Source organism: Gadus morhua, chromosome 1, assembly GCF_902167405.1.
Source record: "Gadus morhua chromosome 1, gadMor3.0, whole genome shotgun sequence".
Taxonomy (NCBI): domain Eukaryota; kingdom Metazoa; phylum Chordata; class Actinopteri; order Gadiformes; family Gadidae; genus Gadus; species Gadus morhua.
Genome location: NC_044048.1, coordinates 27,736,548 through 27,753,640, shown reverse-complemented (window position 1 = coordinate 27,753,640; position 17,093 = coordinate 27,736,548). Strand labels below are relative to the sequence as shown.

The 17,093-nt window shown below is 45.0% G+C and overlaps 2 protein-coding genes across 3 annotated transcripts in view; both read left to right on the top strand.

Moving 5' to 3' along the window:
• LOC115543327 (adenylate cyclase type 6) overlaps positions 1 to 8,334 on the top strand; it is a 30,052-nt gene extending 21,718 nt beyond the window's left edge. The window contains exons 11-24 of the mRNA XM_030355711.1: positions 1,057 to 1,085; positions 1,697 to 1,844; positions 2,036 to 2,133; positions 2,337 to 2,424; positions 2,519 to 2,635; positions 2,898 to 3,047; positions 3,304 to 3,479; positions 3,667 to 3,699; positions 3,786 to 3,818; positions 3,965 to 4,097; positions 4,517 to 4,780; positions 5,209 to 5,413; positions 5,792 to 5,916; positions 6,310 to 8,334. Of these exons, the coding sequence (XP_030211571.1) occupies positions 1,057 to 1,085; positions 1,697 to 1,844; positions 2,036 to 2,133; positions 2,337 to 2,424; positions 2,519 to 2,635; positions 2,898 to 3,047; positions 3,304 to 3,479; positions 3,667 to 3,699; positions 3,786 to 3,818; positions 3,965 to 4,097; positions 4,517 to 4,780; positions 5,209 to 5,413; positions 5,792 to 5,916; positions 6,310 to 6,438 (1,728 nt within the window). The 3' untranslated portion in view covers positions 6,439 to 8,334. The remainder of the gene's footprint in view (positions 1 to 1,056; positions 1,086 to 1,696; positions 1,845 to 2,035; positions 2,134 to 2,336; positions 2,425 to 2,518; positions 2,636 to 2,897; positions 3,048 to 3,303; positions 3,480 to 3,666; positions 3,700 to 3,785; positions 3,819 to 3,964; positions 4,098 to 4,516; positions 4,781 to 5,208; positions 5,414 to 5,791; positions 5,917 to 6,309) is intronic.
• A 589-nt stretch (positions 8,335 to 8,923) lies between these two features.
• Positions 8,924 to 16,821, top strand: galnt6 (UDP-N-acetyl-alpha-D-galactosamine:polypeptide N-acetylgalactosaminyltransferase 6 (GalNAc-T6)). Of its 2 annotated transcripts, none has more exons than XM_030364744.1 (11): positions 8,924 to 9,122; positions 10,653 to 11,162; positions 11,944 to 12,116; positions 12,480 to 12,629; positions 13,133 to 13,367; positions 13,829 to 13,946; positions 14,153 to 14,353; positions 14,578 to 14,709; positions 14,802 to 14,903; positions 15,122 to 15,280; positions 15,870 to 16,821. In XM_030364744.1, the coding sequence occupies exons 2-11, from the start codon at positions 10,681 to 10,683 to the stop codon at positions 15,981 to 15,983; spliced, it is 1,866 nt and encodes a 621-aa protein (XP_030220604.1). In that variant the 5' UTR covers positions 8,924 to 9,122; positions 10,653 to 10,680; the 3' UTR covers positions 15,984 to 16,821. The 2 variants fall into 2 exon arrangements, with proteins under 2 accessions (XP_030220604.1, XP_030220614.1); XM_030364754.1 differs by lacking the exon at positions 8,924 to 9,122 and adding an exon at positions 10,401 to 10,482.
• The last annotated feature ends 272 nt before the right edge of the window (positions 16,822 to 17,093 follow it).

Below are 17,093 nucleotides of genomic sequence, written 5' to 3'. Positions count from 1 at the left end.
CTGAGGATAGATGAGGTCTACAACCGTCCGTGTGTTGTTTATTATTTTCCTTTCTAATTAGTAAAATTCTTGCTGCGCATTCCTTTTTTAAGTGCGTCAGAAATTAAGAATATGATCACTAACCGCTTGGGTGGGGCCATTTGCCTACTAGTCAACAGTTACGAAAATAAGAAGGAATTTAATTCAAGACAACGCGCTTCACAGCCAAAATCGTCTTATTTATATTCAATTCAAACTCATAATACAAGTATAAAAAGAACGTCTGTGCCCTTTTCTTTTACAAAATGTGCACAATCGACACATCTAAAGAACACACGAGAGATTCATAGCCGTATTATTGATCTGTTAATGAACAGGGTCGGGTCTTTGATTAGGGGCAGAATCCAGGGGCTGCAATCGCAGAAGCTCATCTGATGAAGCACTTTGATCTATCGTGTCCTCTATGAACCCCCCTCCATCCACACACACACACACACACACACACACACACACACACACACACACACACACACACACACACACACACACACACACACACACACACACACACACACACACACACACACACACGCACACACACACACACACACACACACAGACTCACTCGCCCGGTTTGTCAGTTCCTAAATCTCTCTTGCTCCCTCCTTCGTCATCCTGTCCACCCTGCCGTTGTCCTCTGCCGTTCTCTTTAATATCGTCCTCATCTCCCCCCTCTCTCCATTTTCTTTAATCTTGCGATTTATGCTTTTGTGTCTTCATTACTCGGTTTACCCCATTGCGTCTGATGTTGTAACCCCCCCCTTCCCATCGGAGAAGGCCAGTGCCCCAGGGTGATGAGGGTGTAATTTGAAGCCTCCAAGTATTAATTAAAACATAAGTCTGGAACTGGGGGATAAGCTGTGCAGATGTCTTCTCTGGCGTCTGCCATAATCTCTCCCCCTTGTTTTTTTATTTATTTTTCACTCACACACAATGGATCCCTGCTTGTATTTCGTGCTCCCAACATCTTTCTATTTCTGTGTTTCATTTTCTCTCTCTCTCTCTGTCTTTTTTCAGGGAATTGATGAGGCATCCAGTAAAGACCAGTAAGTCCTCTAACCTTGTCTCTTTCCATGTGGTGATGTTGTGCGCTTGTGAAATAGAAGTAGAGTATGTGAGTGTCTCAAACCCAAACTAGTACCAATTGTTCCCTGTGTAGTTATTCAGATGTTTTCCTAATTATGTATTTTATTACTTATCCATATTTTTCCCTCTGTGTAATGATTATTGCAAGTTATTAAGCCAAAACACAGATCCTGAAGTTTAAAAAAATCCTATATTTTAATCCTATTAAAATATATCACACACAATGTAATTCTGCAAAATATGACGCTATGGACATTTAGCTTATTTCAAACATTTATATATTCATAATATATTAAAATCCCAATTGTCTCGGTTAATTTGATAAATTAGCCCAATAGGATTAAGCAGCAGGGACAGCCCTAATTGTCAAAGGAACACAGACATTCAGAGCACACACACACACACACACACACACACACACACACACACACACACACACACACACACACACACACACACACACACACACACACACACACACACACACACACACACACACACACACACAGCGTGGATACACAGTTACCTAGACCCAGGCGTGGTGACCTTCTCTTCTTCTGCTCTGCGTCAGCCGGTGCACTCAGGAGGCGCTCAACCCAGAGGACGAGGTGGACGAGTTCCTGGGCCGCGCCATCGACGCCCGCAGCATCGACCAGCTGAGGAAGGACCATGTCAAGAAGTTCCTGCTCACCTTCCAGACCGCCATTCTGGAAAAAAAGGTCAATGATCATTGGACAGAGGACAAATCTCAAAGACGACCTGGTATGGGTTGATCAATAATAGCAAGGAGGGGCTTTACATCATAACATTTGTATTTGGGCCCACAGGGCGGTGGGGGAAGGTAAAGGATCAGTTCATTGATTTGTCAGTGAATGGTTGTGGGTCAATGTATGGGTTCTTCTGTTTTTAGTATTCCAAGAAGGTGGACGACCGCTTCGGGGGGTACGTGGCGTGCTCGCTGCTCGTCTTCTGCTTCATTTGTGCCATTCAGCTCATCATCTTTCCTCAGTGAGTACTGAAATCACACACTAGCTTTCCTTTCGTGTCGGAGACGTGTTTTGTTATTATCTTTTATGAAAAGATACGTCGGGAAGCTGTTCTGTTTGTTTGTCGGGCAATAAAATGTGAACAAGAGAGAATTGCACTTGCCTCAAAAACAAATCTTCTCTCATTTACCAATAAAGAAATCTTCTCTCATGTGTCACTTGCAGCACGGCGCTCATGCTCGCTCTGTTCGTCAGCATCTTCGTCATCCTCACCAACATCCTCTTCATCTGTGCCATCTACTCCTGTATCAAAGTAAGCGTTTTCTCCTCTTTCCAATCTACACACCCCTCACCCCTCAGTTCTGCGTCATCCTCCCTCACCACGGGTCCAATCTGCTCCTTCCTAGGTATTCCCCGCTGCCTTGCAGACACTGACAAAGAAGATTGTCGAGTCCCGGGTGAACAGCACCCTGGTGGGAGTCATCACCATCCTGCTGCTCTTCGTCGCCGCCTTTGTCAACATGGTAAGAACAACAGCCGCGGCGCCATTCTCCGCCATTTTGCTGTGACAAGCAGGAGACTGGGGAGTCCTGCTGTGACATTTTCCAGGGATTTTAGTTGTGGACTTCAGTAGAGGATGTATGACACTAAGTGACATGGTTGATCTGTGGCATTCGCGCCACATGTTCCCCTCCCTCTTCCGGTAAATCATTTCCACACTGTGTGACCATCCGTTGACCGCGTCTGTATGTTTGTGTGTTCTCCCTCCCCTCTGCCTCCCACTAGTTCTCATGCAACACAGAGGGCCTGTATGATTGTGTGGCAACGGACTGGAACACGTCCGTGACCCTCTGCCTGCTCCACAACCTGACCAGAGCAGCCGGGGACGGGTTGACCCTGTGTCCCAGCCAGACCAAGCCCTGCCATTTCCCAGAGGTCAGCATCAGCCCCCCCCCACCCCCGCCCTAACCCACCCATTGCTCCCCTCAGAGCATCCGAGCTTGAATAGCAGTGACTGTTCCCTCGTGTACCCATTGACATGCTGTCCTAAGGCAGCCGTCCGTGAGGCTGTTCCACCGCAATTGTGTTTGCATTTGTGATCAGGTGTGGCCGCCTCTATTTGTCTAACATACCTTCTCTTTCCTCGTCTATTCCCCCACCCCTCTTCCCTTGGCCCGACTCCCCGCTACAGTACTTCAGCTACAGCGTGATGCTGACCCTGCTGGCCTGCTCCGTGTTCCTGCACATCAGCAGCATCGGCAAGCTGGCTCTCATGGTGCTCATCCAGCTGGTCTTCATTGTGCTGGTGGAGTGGCCCCAGGTGACCCTGTTCAACAACGCCGACCTGCTGGTCACCGCCAACACGCTGTAAGTCCCCTGACCTCACTGGTTATAAGGCGCCAACCCGAGGCACAAGCACTTACAGCGCACCCGGGGCCTGAGACTATTTATTTCACGCTGAGAGAATACCGGTTGACATTACAAGTACAGGAATGCAAGATTGCCCTGGATACCGCTTTGAATTCATGTCTTATGATGTTTTTCTGTTCTTCAGATCATTAAATCCCTTGAATGACTCCCAGTACTTGTAAGTTGCATTTATATTAACTACAAAGACAATTGTGGTTATGAGTCACAGTGTACAAAGAGACTAATTACCTGTTGCTTTTACAGGAGTACTTATTTAAATGAAACCACAGAGATTTGGTAAGTCCCTTTCGCCTTGTTTAAAAAAGATTTTGTTTGCATCGTTTTAACGCCTTTTATAAATTAATTTAATGGTTTTCTCTCGATGTGATACACCTGGTTATCCACACACGTCATCCGTATTCCTCTCCTCTCCTCTTCCTCAGCATGAAGAGCGTCACTAAAGTGTCCCTAAAGGTCATGACGCCCGTCATCCTCACGGTGTTTGTCCTCGCCCTCTACCTGCACGCCCAGCAGGTGGAGTCGACTGCACGCCTCGACTTCCTGTGGAAGCTGGAGGTAGCTGGAACGCCCAAAACTAGCACTCAAAACAGCCACACAACGTGTTCTGATTCCTGTTGCTACCCCGCACTCTAACCAAGACTTGTTTAAATGCATGTTTTACTATGCAAAGAATCAATTAATCAAATACCGCTTGTATGCTTTCATTTTCATCTGCCTCACTTGAGAATGCTTTGGGTACAAATGTCCTCTAAGTGTTTAGGTAGGACCCCATTGCAGGAGTCAACCAATCGATTTGGATTGGATTCAATTAGTAGTGAATTTAAGCCGGTGAAGTCTTCGGTCCAACCATGCATAGACGCGGTACTCGTGACATGAAAACCCTGAGTTAGTCAATGTCATTCCATCCGGCTTGCTCTAATCTCCTTCCCCCCCCCCCCACCCCCACCTCCCACCCCCACCTCCCACTCCCCCAGGCCACAGAGGAGAAGGAGGAGATGGAGGAGCTCCAGGCCTACAACCGCCGGCTGCTCCACAACATCCTTCCCAAGGACGTGGCCGCCCACTTCCTGCAGCGCGAGCGGCGCAACGACGAGCTGTACTACCAGTCGTGCGAGTGCGTGGCCGTCATGTTCGCCTCCATCTGCAACTTCTCCGAGTTCTACGTGGAGCTGGAGGCCAACAACGAGGGCGTGGAGTGCCTCCGCCTGCTCAACGAGATCATCGCTGACTTCGATGAGGTGTGTGTGTGGGTGTGTTTGTGTTTGCCGTGGGTGGGTCTTTTTGGGATCTTTAGCGGGGATTCTTCTCTATTACCTACTTTATGTCTTTCTTTAATATTCTGTTTATAGATAATTGCATAATATTTATGGAAGGTTTTTTGATATTGGAACACTCTACAACTGTTAAAAGGTTGCTGAAAAATCAGTTGAAAATCTGCCTCTTCTGACATCACAAGTGGGCGTGTCTACCTGGATGTGTGCTGGATAGATCAGCCTACCAGCCTACCAAGTAGACTCTGGCAAACGCTGCTCTATCCGTAATACATTTTGGTGGGCACGCCCACTTGTGATGTCGGGAAAAGACCGATTTTCTAAATGGCTAATCACACTCCTCACACCTGGTGCTATAATACGTCGCCTTTAACTCCTTCTCTCTCTCCATCTAGATCATCAGCGAGGACCGGTTCCGTCAGCTGGAGAAGATCAAGACCATCGGCTCCACCTACATGGCCGCCTCTGGCCTCAACGCCTCCACCTACGACAGGGAGGGCCGCTCCCACATCCTGGCCCTTGCCGACTACTCCATGCGGCTCCGGGAGCAGATGAAGTACATCAACGAGCACTCCTTCAACAACTTCCAGATGAAAATAGGTGAGTGAGGGTAGATAAGACGCCAGCAGGCTGATCCTGGGAGGATCAGCATTCTTCTACATCGACATTATCGATGCATTTCATTTTTCTGGGGGGGGAAGGGAGTGTAGAAGCAGGACTGGGGGCTAGGGTGTTGCACACATAACCGAAAAGTTACTGGGCTAGTTCCCAAATGTTCAGACCTGCATCCTTGAGCCCAAGTGCCTTACCTCTACCTGCTCCGAGTAGGCTCCCTCATGAAATACATGTTGCTTTGACGTCAATCTTTTGATATATATTTGGTTTTATAGCCTAGTGACTAGAATGTAAATAACGGTCCTATTTGCTTAAAGGAAAGTGGATGAGATTGATCAGAACCTGTGTTTTGGGTATTCCCAGGGCTCAACATGGGTCCGGTTGTGGCAGGAGTTATTGGGGCGCGGAAACCCCAGTATGACATCTGGGGCAACACGGTCAATGTGGCAAGTCGCATGGACAGCACGGGACTGCCTGACTACATCCAGGTATCATGCATGAGCAACCACAGGAATGTATCATACTGACCTTACAAACGATGATAGTACTAGTAGGACAGTTAACTATAGTGATCTATCCTTGACCAAAATGGGGACTCTAGCCCAACGAAGGCTGCTCTGTAACAGATATGTATAATATCGTAATATAATAACAGAGATATGATTCATGATGGAGTGGACGGCATGTCAACCACTTCCCAAATTAAACATCCTCATCGATTCCTATTTCAGCACATTCAATTAGATGCATTCGATTTATTCATTGTTTAACATATCGACGTTGTTAACATTAGCCCTCAGCCTTCAGCCTTCCACAGAACTGCCTTCGTTTCGTCAGGAGGCCGTCAGGTCTTACTGCCCTTTGTCCACGTGATCTCCTAGGTGACGGCGGACCTGCAGCACGTGCTGGTGAACCGGGGCTACCAACTGGACTACCGCGGCGTGGTCAAGGTGAAGGGCAAGGGGGAGATGACCACCTACTTCCTCACCAGCGGGCCCCAGAGCAGTTAGCGAGCGGCCGTACCACAACGTCACTTCCCCCTGCACTGACGAGACACCAGGGAGACCCGCAGGGTCCAGGAGGAGGAGGGTGGGGGAGGAAGACAAGGCCATAGTGCGGAGCACTAAAGCATGCTGGGAAGCACGCGGCGGGGAGAGAGACGACGGCCAAGAAGGACACCGGCCGGCCTTCTCTTTTTGCCCTGGCGCTGCGCCTATGCACACACATAGGAAGCCGGGTTTTTATTTGAAGGTTGATTCCCCACCCCTCCCAAGCTGCTTGAGGAATCGTGAAGGGGCACATGTTTTTTTGCCTGTGTTTGACGACACTTCACCCAGAGTTATTTATTTAAATCGGGAGGGATTCTTTTTTTTTTTTTTAATGACTACCTTGTTATAACAAGACCATCGCTTCATGAAGAAAATATGCAAAGAATACGTGAAGGAAAATAAAATGACCAAAGAACAAATGTTTGAGAGATACACAAACACGACATGTTTATAAATGCGTGTGGGATGCAGTCGGAAATGTCTTGCATTTTACTCGAGTATAGTAATCTTCAGTTATTTATTGTTGAGTTTGTCCGCTCTCTACTACAGAAGCCAAGGTACCACTGCTGTCGTCGATGGGGGAGAACACTTTCTAACTCGCGCAGTGTAGCGTTCCCACACACATGACAGCTTGGATTTCCTTTGGGGTGTTTTGTTTCTTTTTTTTACCAGAATCCGTCCTCTCTTTCAAATGTTAATAAGCAAGATTATAGATGTGTGTTTTGCAGAGAAGTATGACTGATTAATTAATTGCTCCCACCTGACAATGTATTTTTGGTACAACCCCAAATATTTTTGGAGATAAAGGCGAAATGGCTCTATAAGCACTTGTGGTACAAAAGAGATTGTTTTACCTGTTACAATGTGTGTGTGTGTGTGTGTGTGTGTGTGTGTGTGTGTGTGTGTGTGTGTGTGTGTGTGTGTGTGTGTGTGTGTGTGTGTGTGTGTGTTCGTTTGCGTGAGAAAGAGAATATATAACAGAATGCCTTTTTTGATCTTCGAAGGCAAAACTTTTCACTGTGAGTTTTTACAAAACTGTAAGACAAATGCTTTCTCGCCAAACTGGTCGCTACAAAGCATATTTGATATTATACTTTGTAGTCGTGTCTCCATTCCTAGAACATGTTCGAGAAGAAAATGGGGATTTTCTGACATGTCTATTGGGCTGTGATTCTAGTTTCATTCCGTTAGAAACAATTGATGAGTTTTTCATTATTGTTTCAATGTCCAAACATAAGCTGGCTGTCCTGAAAGGTAAAACATAGACTGTTTTGAACGGATACGCTGTATGTAGGAACTTACTGTTCACAGGTATTGCCTTGAGATTAATGCTGTTCTGTGGTACAGGTATTCTGTTCACAAAGGACGAATCCACAATGCAGCATTTCTTTCAGCAACATTTTCTGGTACATGGTACTCTTAAGACGGTCATTTGAAATCAATAACTCAAATCTTGGATCTCTTCTCCATGGTAACACTACTGAGAATTAGCATTCACTATGTTGCGTGTGGTATATAGCTAAAGAGTTTGTGTCACTGAAATGTAAAGTGAGAGATGTAATGATGTAAATTACTTCCTGTTTGCCAGCAGGTTGAAAAGATAGTCAAAACGAATAACACTGAAGCCATGTTTAAAAAGTAACCATAGGGACCATCATCAATAAAGTGTGCCAGTCTTCTTTCTTCATCACAGAAAAAAACGTAATATTTGTCTGTTTTCCAGATTAATTAAGGTGAACAGTACTTTGTTCCTTTTACATTAAAAGAGACCCTTCAAATAGAATGATATATGAATAATTGATTCCACAGATTTCCCTTGAATAAGAAATCAATAAATTGCTGATTTGCATTAATCTGGATGTTTCTGTTTTTATGATGTTATTTGTCATTCATGGATTTCTAATAATAAGGTTTATTTAACAATAATGAACATTTAGCAAAATAGATACTGAAGAGAGCCTATGGCTCAATTTTTCTTATTTTGTGTGTTCTAGTCTCAGACTATTAAATTATTTATGTTAGGATAATGAATACTTATCATGCTATTAGTTATATATGTCTATATAACTTGATTATTTACAGGTTGAGGGTAATTCACATTTTTTAACTGGCCAAAACAGTGAAACTTACCCTCCTTTGTCGGACCCTCTCCACTTCTGAATGTATCAGTCTAAGGTTTCCCCACGACACTGGAGATAGTATGTAGCTAATTGCCTCAGAATTAATAATTCATTTAATCGGCGGTAATGTTAACTTACACCACTCAGTGGTGAGCATTAATTAAACTTAGCCGAATTTGTTTTATGACAGTTGACTAGTGAGTGCTGTCTATGAAACACCATTTGATTGAGAGAGAGTATAAAACACTTTACAAAAAAGTATTGCCAGCGGGTCTGCGCCCCGCTCGGTCGTGCGGGACGACGGTAGGGGCCCGCCACCAGGGGACTCTGTAAATCACCCCAACTCGTGGCACCTGTTACACTGAGAGGCAAGACGCGAGGCCACGGCGTCACGGTATCGCTTGTCGTCTCTTCTCCATCCTCTCCCATGACTTCCACACCTAGAAGACAGCGTTGGATCCCCCGTCTCTTCTGAGCGGTGATCAAAGACTTATTAGTCGAAGAAATAAGTCGAGTCCGGTCGAGGTAAGGAACGTCTCTGGGAAATACGAAACTTGTAGCTGCTGCTTCGCGTGTCGGTTGTCTTCCTCGTTGTAGATGGGAGGCTCAGGCTAGATGTGGACTTATTTTTGTCAACATTATTGATCCACGTTTCAGGATGGAGAGTTACGTTTTTCTAGGAAAGGAAAGGATTTTAGAAAGTGATGCTTGTGAAATTCGGATTCGTTTTTTAATGTTGTTTCTGGTTGCTTCTTCAGGGTTGATCCCGCTGTTTTGATCATATTGTCGCTTACAGTCTTTTCCTCTTTCAATTTTAAACGGTTGTCACTAAACTTGAATGTGTCTTGTGTGCCCGTTTGTATACATTCAGTGCAGGCACAGTATCGCATTTCCTCACATTTGGACAGAATAGCGATAAACTCCTGTCTGAAAACTTGACTTTAAGAATAACTCTATAACATAAATCACTTCTGCCATACAACCTGTTCAATCGGTTATTACCGTAGTGACAAGTAGGGCTGGTTCCCTAAAAGTCCATTAATGATTATGTGTTGTTCATTGAGTCGTAGCCTACTCAACAGTTGTCTCGTTTGAATCACAAGTCTATTGTTTCTTGGATCAATTATGAAGGAGGCTGGAGACCAGAGTAAATTAATTATGTGTCAATAAGAGTCTCTAAACAGTGATTATTTGAGTTCATGCGGATGTTCGCATAGCAAGCATATCCTGTTACGCAAACATCAACCTTCCAAGAAAATTGGTTACTTCAGTAACAGGGCTTTGAAGGGGAATACTACTGACGTTGGCTTAGGTTGGATGCTAAGGTGTAGGGGTGAAAAATCTGTCTCTTCTATTGACATTAATATTTTGAGGGGGATTTTTTAAGCAAATATTAAAACTTTTACATTGCTAATCTCCTGTTACCTCTGGTAGGGCCTATAGGCTATTATCTTACCAACTTTATTGTCAACTCTCTCCAAGAGCTCAACAAACAGGTTTCGGCTGTTGAATCAAAATGTTCTCATTAACACATTTGCTCATTGTAGGCCACATTTTGATTTAAGCCCTGTAATATAAGTAAGTAATGACACACTTTGTTTAACTTGCTGGAGGACTTTATCTTGTTTTCCTTCTTCTACCATATGCTTACTTTCACATGGATACGTGTTTCAAGGACGTTCTTGTAAAGGCCTGCACCCTTGTGTCATTCATTATCAGCCATGGGAGTTGTACGTTGAGCCTTCATTGCATTGGCCACCTGCTGACACGTAGCTCGCGCAGGGCAGTGGCAGCAGGTGTATGGAGGTGTGTTTCTCCCCACAACCTTTTCCTGTGGGACTGCATTCTAGAGGGGGAAGGCGTGGAAGGCAGATAGACGTGTTTGGTAAGGGCGAACTAGCCGCCGTGTCAGACCGGTTTGAGGTATTGAAACACTTTGCAGAGTCTGTCATTCTCAGCAGATAAACGGCTGAGGGTTGCCTCTTCAAAGTCAAATGTAAGAAAATGAAACGAGTGTATGCTCTACTGAACATGCTTTCTGCCTTGTCTCAACAGTCTTCAGTGCATCAGCCCATTCTGCAGCATGCGTCTGTTTTTTCGACGGCGTGTGTCCCCCATTAAGTTGGCCCTGCTGGGGGGAGCGCTGTTCATGGTGGTGCTGGTGGTTCTCCAGTGGGACGTGAGCTCGGCTCCCACCCAGGACCGCTGGCTCCGCGACCTGGTGGATAAGAGGGACCAAGTCCTGGGCATGGTGCAGGAGGCGGTCAACAACCTGGGCTTCCAGATCAGGGCTCCGCTGCGACCCAGCGTGGAGCCCCAGCCCACCCAGAACGTCCGCTGCCCGTCTGGGTTCTACAGCCAGGCTGATCTCCGGCCTGTCCTGGAGAGACCCCCGCAGGACCCCAAGGGATTCGGGGCTGACGGCAAGGCCTTCGTGAAGGACACCATGAGTAAAGAGGAGGAGAGGGAGAAGGCGGAGGGCCAGACACGCCACTGTTTCAACCAGTTTGCCAGTGACCACATCTCACTCAGCCGTAGCCTCGGAGACGACACCAGGCCCTCAGAGTACGCTCCATGTTTTGTGTTGTATTGCTGAGCTTCCCGGTGGCTGACTAGCTCTGTTGTACCATTGTCCCGCCCCCTTCACACGCACACTAGTCCACATCCACTGCGTAGTTAATGTTTGAGCATATCCAAATATAATTTATTGATCCAATGCATATACTTCATCTTTGTGACAGTATTTAAGCCTCAATTAGAATAAATGTTTGGCCAGGTCACGGCACTGTCTCAATACAAAGGCAATCATTTCATGATTTAATTTCTAAACCATGACTTAAATAACTACAAGCATAAGAACATGCCAAGCGGTCATTGCATTGTGACGTTGTGATGCACAAGCCCAAATTCTATAGTCTAATGTCAACCTTATCTCGTTTAACAGAGTTTCTATCTTCTCAAGAATATATTGTCACTGAGTTAATAAATATATTTATTTATTTAATAATTACCTCGGTGACATTATTTTTCTCTCGCTTTTTAACCGTTTCCTCTGTCAGAGGTGTGAATTGGCCAGGTGGGTTTCCTGTATCTGTAGTACTGTATGCGTAGGGTTGAGCTATATTTGTCTAAAAGTGAAACTGTGCAAACAGTTCATTTTCCCTTTCACTGCTCCTGTGGTACTTGGTCACTTCCTCAATGACGCATTGAAAGAATTCGAGTACACTGTACTTTAAGAGTAAACGATTCTTTCATCTTATGTTCTAATTGCTTGTAAACATTCCACAATGTTTATAATGAAAGCCACAATACTTTCATTAAACGTATCCAAATAATTGTTGTCCAGGTGCGTGGAGCGTAAGTTCCGTCGGTGCCCAGCGTTACCAACCACCAGTGTGATCATAGTGTTCCACAACGAGGCCTGGTCCACCCTCCTCAGAACCGTGTACAGCGTCCTGCACACCTCCCCCGCAAGCCTGCTCACCGAGATCATCATGGTGGACGACGCCAGCACTGCAGGTATGTGTGTGTGTGTGTGTGTTAACCATTGCTTTTGACGCCATCTTAATGAGAAATTGTCTCCTCCTCGGACTGAAGCTTGATGTATAGATGCATAAAATGAAACTTTATAGATATGGTAGTAAACTGTAGTAAAATGTAAAATAAATATATCTACAGACCTTTTTTAGAGAGCAGACTGATTCTGTAGATCCCTGTGCCCCTGGTGGCCGTGCACAAGTAAAGGGGTTTGTTGTTAAACACTGCCATTCATCCCCTCCCATTGTACCTAATGAAGAGGCTGTGCGGGATTCTCGTACCTGGTTTCTGATGGGTTTCTGCGATAGTGGTTCTACAGGATACTAACTATGCCGTCTCTCCTAGAGCACCTGAAGAGCCAGCTGGATGAATACGTGCTTCAGCTGAAGATAGTCCGTGTGTTGAGGCAGCGCGAGAGGAAAGGCCTGATCACTGCCAGGCTTCTAGGTGCCAGCGAGGCCAAGGGTGAAGTGCTGACCTTCCTAGACGCACACTGTAAGGAAATCCCCCAGTATAAATCAATGCAGACACAAGGACATATGGCTTGCTTGTCATGTTCATGTTGTCATTGCAGTATTTGTGGAATGGGGACTCGAATGAGTATAAATCTGGTTTGTTTTGAAGTTTGTTCACGTCATGGTTTTCCCTTCCTGTGTAAACAGCGCTGCGTCCAACCATTTCCTTCAGGCTAGGAGTCATGGTCATGCATGCACTCTGTTATTTTCTTGTTACCTGTGTGTTTATTGAGCCTTTCTACTGCTGTTTTCTGGGATCTATGTCACGTCTGTTGTGCTCAACATTTATATATAAAAGATTAGAGGCCAGAGGAAGTTATATTATACGTTTCGAAATAAAAGGGGAACAAAAACAACCCTTGGCCAAATTGGATGTTTGTTGCTTTTATAATTTGTCTACTCCGTCCTTGTTCTCTCCAAGCGGTTGATGGTGCTGCCATGTGTGAACCTGAGGGAGATCTAACCTTCTTCCCATCTCCATAGGTGAGTGTTTCCACGGCTGGCTGGAGCCCCTGCTGGCCCGCATAGTGGAGGAGCCCACAGCGGTGGTCAGTCCAGAGATAACGTCCATCGACATGAACTCGTTCAGTTTCCATAAGCCTGTGGCCAACGCTCGCTCCTACAACCGAGGCAACTTCGACTGGAGCCTCTCCTTCGGCTGGGAGAACATCCCAGAAGACGCCAAGAAGAAACGTCTGGACGAAACCTATCCTATTAAGTAAGTGTCCGTCAAGGGTGCGGTTCCCCATTTTACGATGAGAAGGCTACACGCGTTGCTTTGTAATTGGGATTGGTTTCTACCCTGGGAATCCAGATTTCTCGTGAGAACACAATTTTTGAATTTGCTACTCTTGATTCCCCTGGATCCAAACATTAACAACCAATCACATGGGCGTATTTGATGTAGGCGGGCCAGAAGCGAGCTAATCAGATGACAACAGCGCTGCTACGGAATAAGTCAGTAAACATTGCAAGGTGGCTACGGATGAACACCAGTTGTTTTGAAACGGCTTTGGCCGGAACAATGAAAGGGTTATACTTGGCTTTTACACTGAAAGAGGAACAGAAAACGACACTCAAAGCTGGCTAGTTTGTTTCCCTATTTACATTAATGTAATCATGATTCAATTTCCAGTCAGGGTACTGCTTGTCATATTCATCCAATGTTCTCTTTCTCAGGACACCTGCTTTTGCTGGAGGTCTATTCTCCATTTCTCAGGAGTATTTTGAACACATTGGAACGTACGATGACAAGATGGAGATCTGGGGTGGAGAGAACGTGGAAATGTCATTTAGGGTTGGTTTATTTTGCATAATCCATCTTAATACCACAACCACGGCTTGAACAATTATCATTCTTATTTCCAACACCCTAAACTTCTCGTTTTACCTTAATAAATAACCAACGGCTAATGTCATTCATATTACAAACCAACCAGCATATTCAACCGCCATTGTTTTTATGCATTGTTATTTTAATCGGTCCCAAACCGTTTTCCCCAGGTATGGCAGTGTGGAGGCCAGCTTGAGATCATTCCTTGCTCAGTTGTGGGTCATGTCTTCCGCTCCAAGAGCCCCCACACCTTCCCCAAGGGCACAGAGGTCATCACCCGCAACCAGGTGCGCCTGGCAGAGGTCTGGATGGACGGCTACAAGGAAATATTCTACCGCCGCAACGGGAATGCTGCAAAGATGGCCAGAAACGTTAGTGATTATCTAAAAAATGCTAATGTGAACACATCTTGAGAAACACAAGTATTGTGATCTTAACTGGTCATCTTGATTATCCCATTGAACTAGTTGTTCAGGGATGATTTTGTTGTTTTGGGATTACAAAGTTACAGGGTTTACAGCTAATATCCTCCACTGTCCTATATGGTTTGTCACAAGTCTATCAGTCGTAGCATTTTTAAATGTCTATTTTACAGAACAATTATGGAGACATCTCTGATCGATTGAAACTGAGAGAGAGGCTTCAATGTAAAAACTTCACATGGCTTTTGGAAAACATCTACCCAGAGATTTTCTTGCCAGACCTACACCCGAAAAAATTTGGAGCGGTAAGTCATGGTCTTTCCGACACATTGTTCAGGTCTCCTTTGGGATGCTGGTGATGTAAACAGATTTATTTATTTTTTTAAATTTTTGATAGATACGAAATGCTGGATCCCTTTCATGCCTGGATGCAGGGGAAAGCAACAAGGGTGGAAAACCAGTCATTATGTATACCTGTCACAACATGGGCGGCAACCAGGTATTGTATTAATAATCGTGTGTCACCTAAGTCCAAAAAGTCTGTCTGTAAAAGAGGTGGGGCTCTGAGCTCATTCAGATCTGTGGTATTGGCAGACTTAACCCACACCAGTGATTCATATTAGCTTCACAACTATTTGTCTGTCAGGCAGAGGTGTTCAGTATCACCAGGTGACGGCCTGAGGTGCTGGTCCTGATCATGTGTTTGTTCCTTTGTAGTACTTTGAGTATACGTCTTCTAACGAGCTGCGGCACAACATTGGAGAACAGTTGTGTCTCCACGCCGCGCCCGCGGGTAAGGCCATCACTCTGGAAGTCTGCCAGCGCAAAGGAAAAGGCACCAGTATCTCTCCTCATCAGGAGTGGGAGTTTACAGCGGTGAGGACACACTGGAGTGATGTGGACCTACCAGGTTGTTTCCCCCCCTATTTTTGGATCCAGAAGGCGAGCGATGCTATGGCAGACCTTCTGGGGGAGATGACGGAGTACCTTGCCTTGGAAACAGAAAACTTGAAAGGGGCTTGTGCCTTGTGTCCTGTTTGATTATGGTTGTATTTTATTGAAGGGTGACCCATTTGCATGAGAGGATGAGGGATTCAGAAGAGAATTTTTGTCTAATTTATCCATTGATCCTAGGTATTGATTTGAAACCTTCAGAAAAATGTTCTGCGAACACCCAGGATGGGATGGACAGCTCGTCCTAACGGGCAAAGTTCTCTAGTAATGGCTGACTTTCTGTTCACTCGTAGCCAATTACACCCTTAATATCTAAGGTCTCAAGCAACTTGATTCAGTTGAAAACAAAAAGGAACCTAAAGAAAGTGAAATACCGCATTTGCTCTCCAAGAGTTGAGCTAGTCATTATCCGATTTTAGATGATAACTATTAAGTCCGATCTGTGATACTATTTCTCCCAAACCATAACCAGAGTGGTATTAACATTTGTTATTTTTCCTCTATCCCGCAGGGAAGCGTCCTGAGGAACCCAAGTAGTGGTCAGTGTTTAGAGCTCAAAGCCAGTGAGCTTAAGATGGAGAAGTGTGACGAGGCCAACGTCCACCAGCGCTGGGAGTTCAGTTGACCTGCCTCCCGGCCAACCACTGACCTGTGGTCCACTGTCACTCTGAACATCGAGGGGTCAGGAACTCGTACTTTCAGCACGTATGATGTATCCTGCTGTAGAGGTTGGGCCAGTCCCCAGTGGGAACTCTGAAGATGGACCTGGATGGAAGCGAAACGCTCTGTAAATCATCCAAGGGCCACCTTTTGATTTTAAATGTATTTATGGTGGAAACTGAGCGAATGAAGGAAAGACAATTGGGAGAGGGGTTCTTGGTACTGACAACACAGACCTTCCAACCACAACGTGGCGCATAAGACAACTGTCAAGAGTGCCTATTTCACACTCCAACTTTGAAAATCAAAGTATATACATACTTTGACCGACGATGAATGTTTGATTATGTGCTGCAGTGACAATGGAAATGTTTTGCCAAAGGGAATGATTTTTTTTTTATAAATGTGTATTAACTTAAATCATTTGTATTTATTTGGTATATTAATTTTATTTCTGATCAATTGCCTGCTTCATATTTATGTGTCGCTTTCGTGTTTTTTCCTTGAAAGGTTCATCAAAACATTTAGACCTGCATTACCTAACGTCCGCTGATGACATCACTCTTGTTCAGAATTTGATGGATTCTAGATTGGTTTGATTACGAAGGATAAATTAACCTTGTTTGATGAATCAGGGATGCAGATTGACAATTTGGTGTAGAAACGATAAATAAATGTAAGTGAAGGCTTCATGTGAAAAGGTAACATGGTGCAGGTTTAAAGAAGTTTTTTTTTTTTTAACATCAATGTTGATGGGACTGATGTGTTTGACATATGACAATAAAATTGTCTACAATGCTTCACTAGGCTGTAATACTGCATGTAGGCCTGCCTCCCCGGACGCTAACACGCGGTTTATGATTTAACCGACGAGTTAATATTTCACCAAGTATAGGGCCACTGTTTGTCCAAGGATGGGCCTTACAGGATGTTAATTTTAAACGATGTTGTATATTAGGCGGTTGTAAATCAAAACGTACACTGTCTCCAAGTTGTAGAGCTAGATATATGATAATGCTGCTGGGGGATGAAATATAGGTTAGGGGAGTCAGGTGGGGATGTGTCAGGTGGGGAA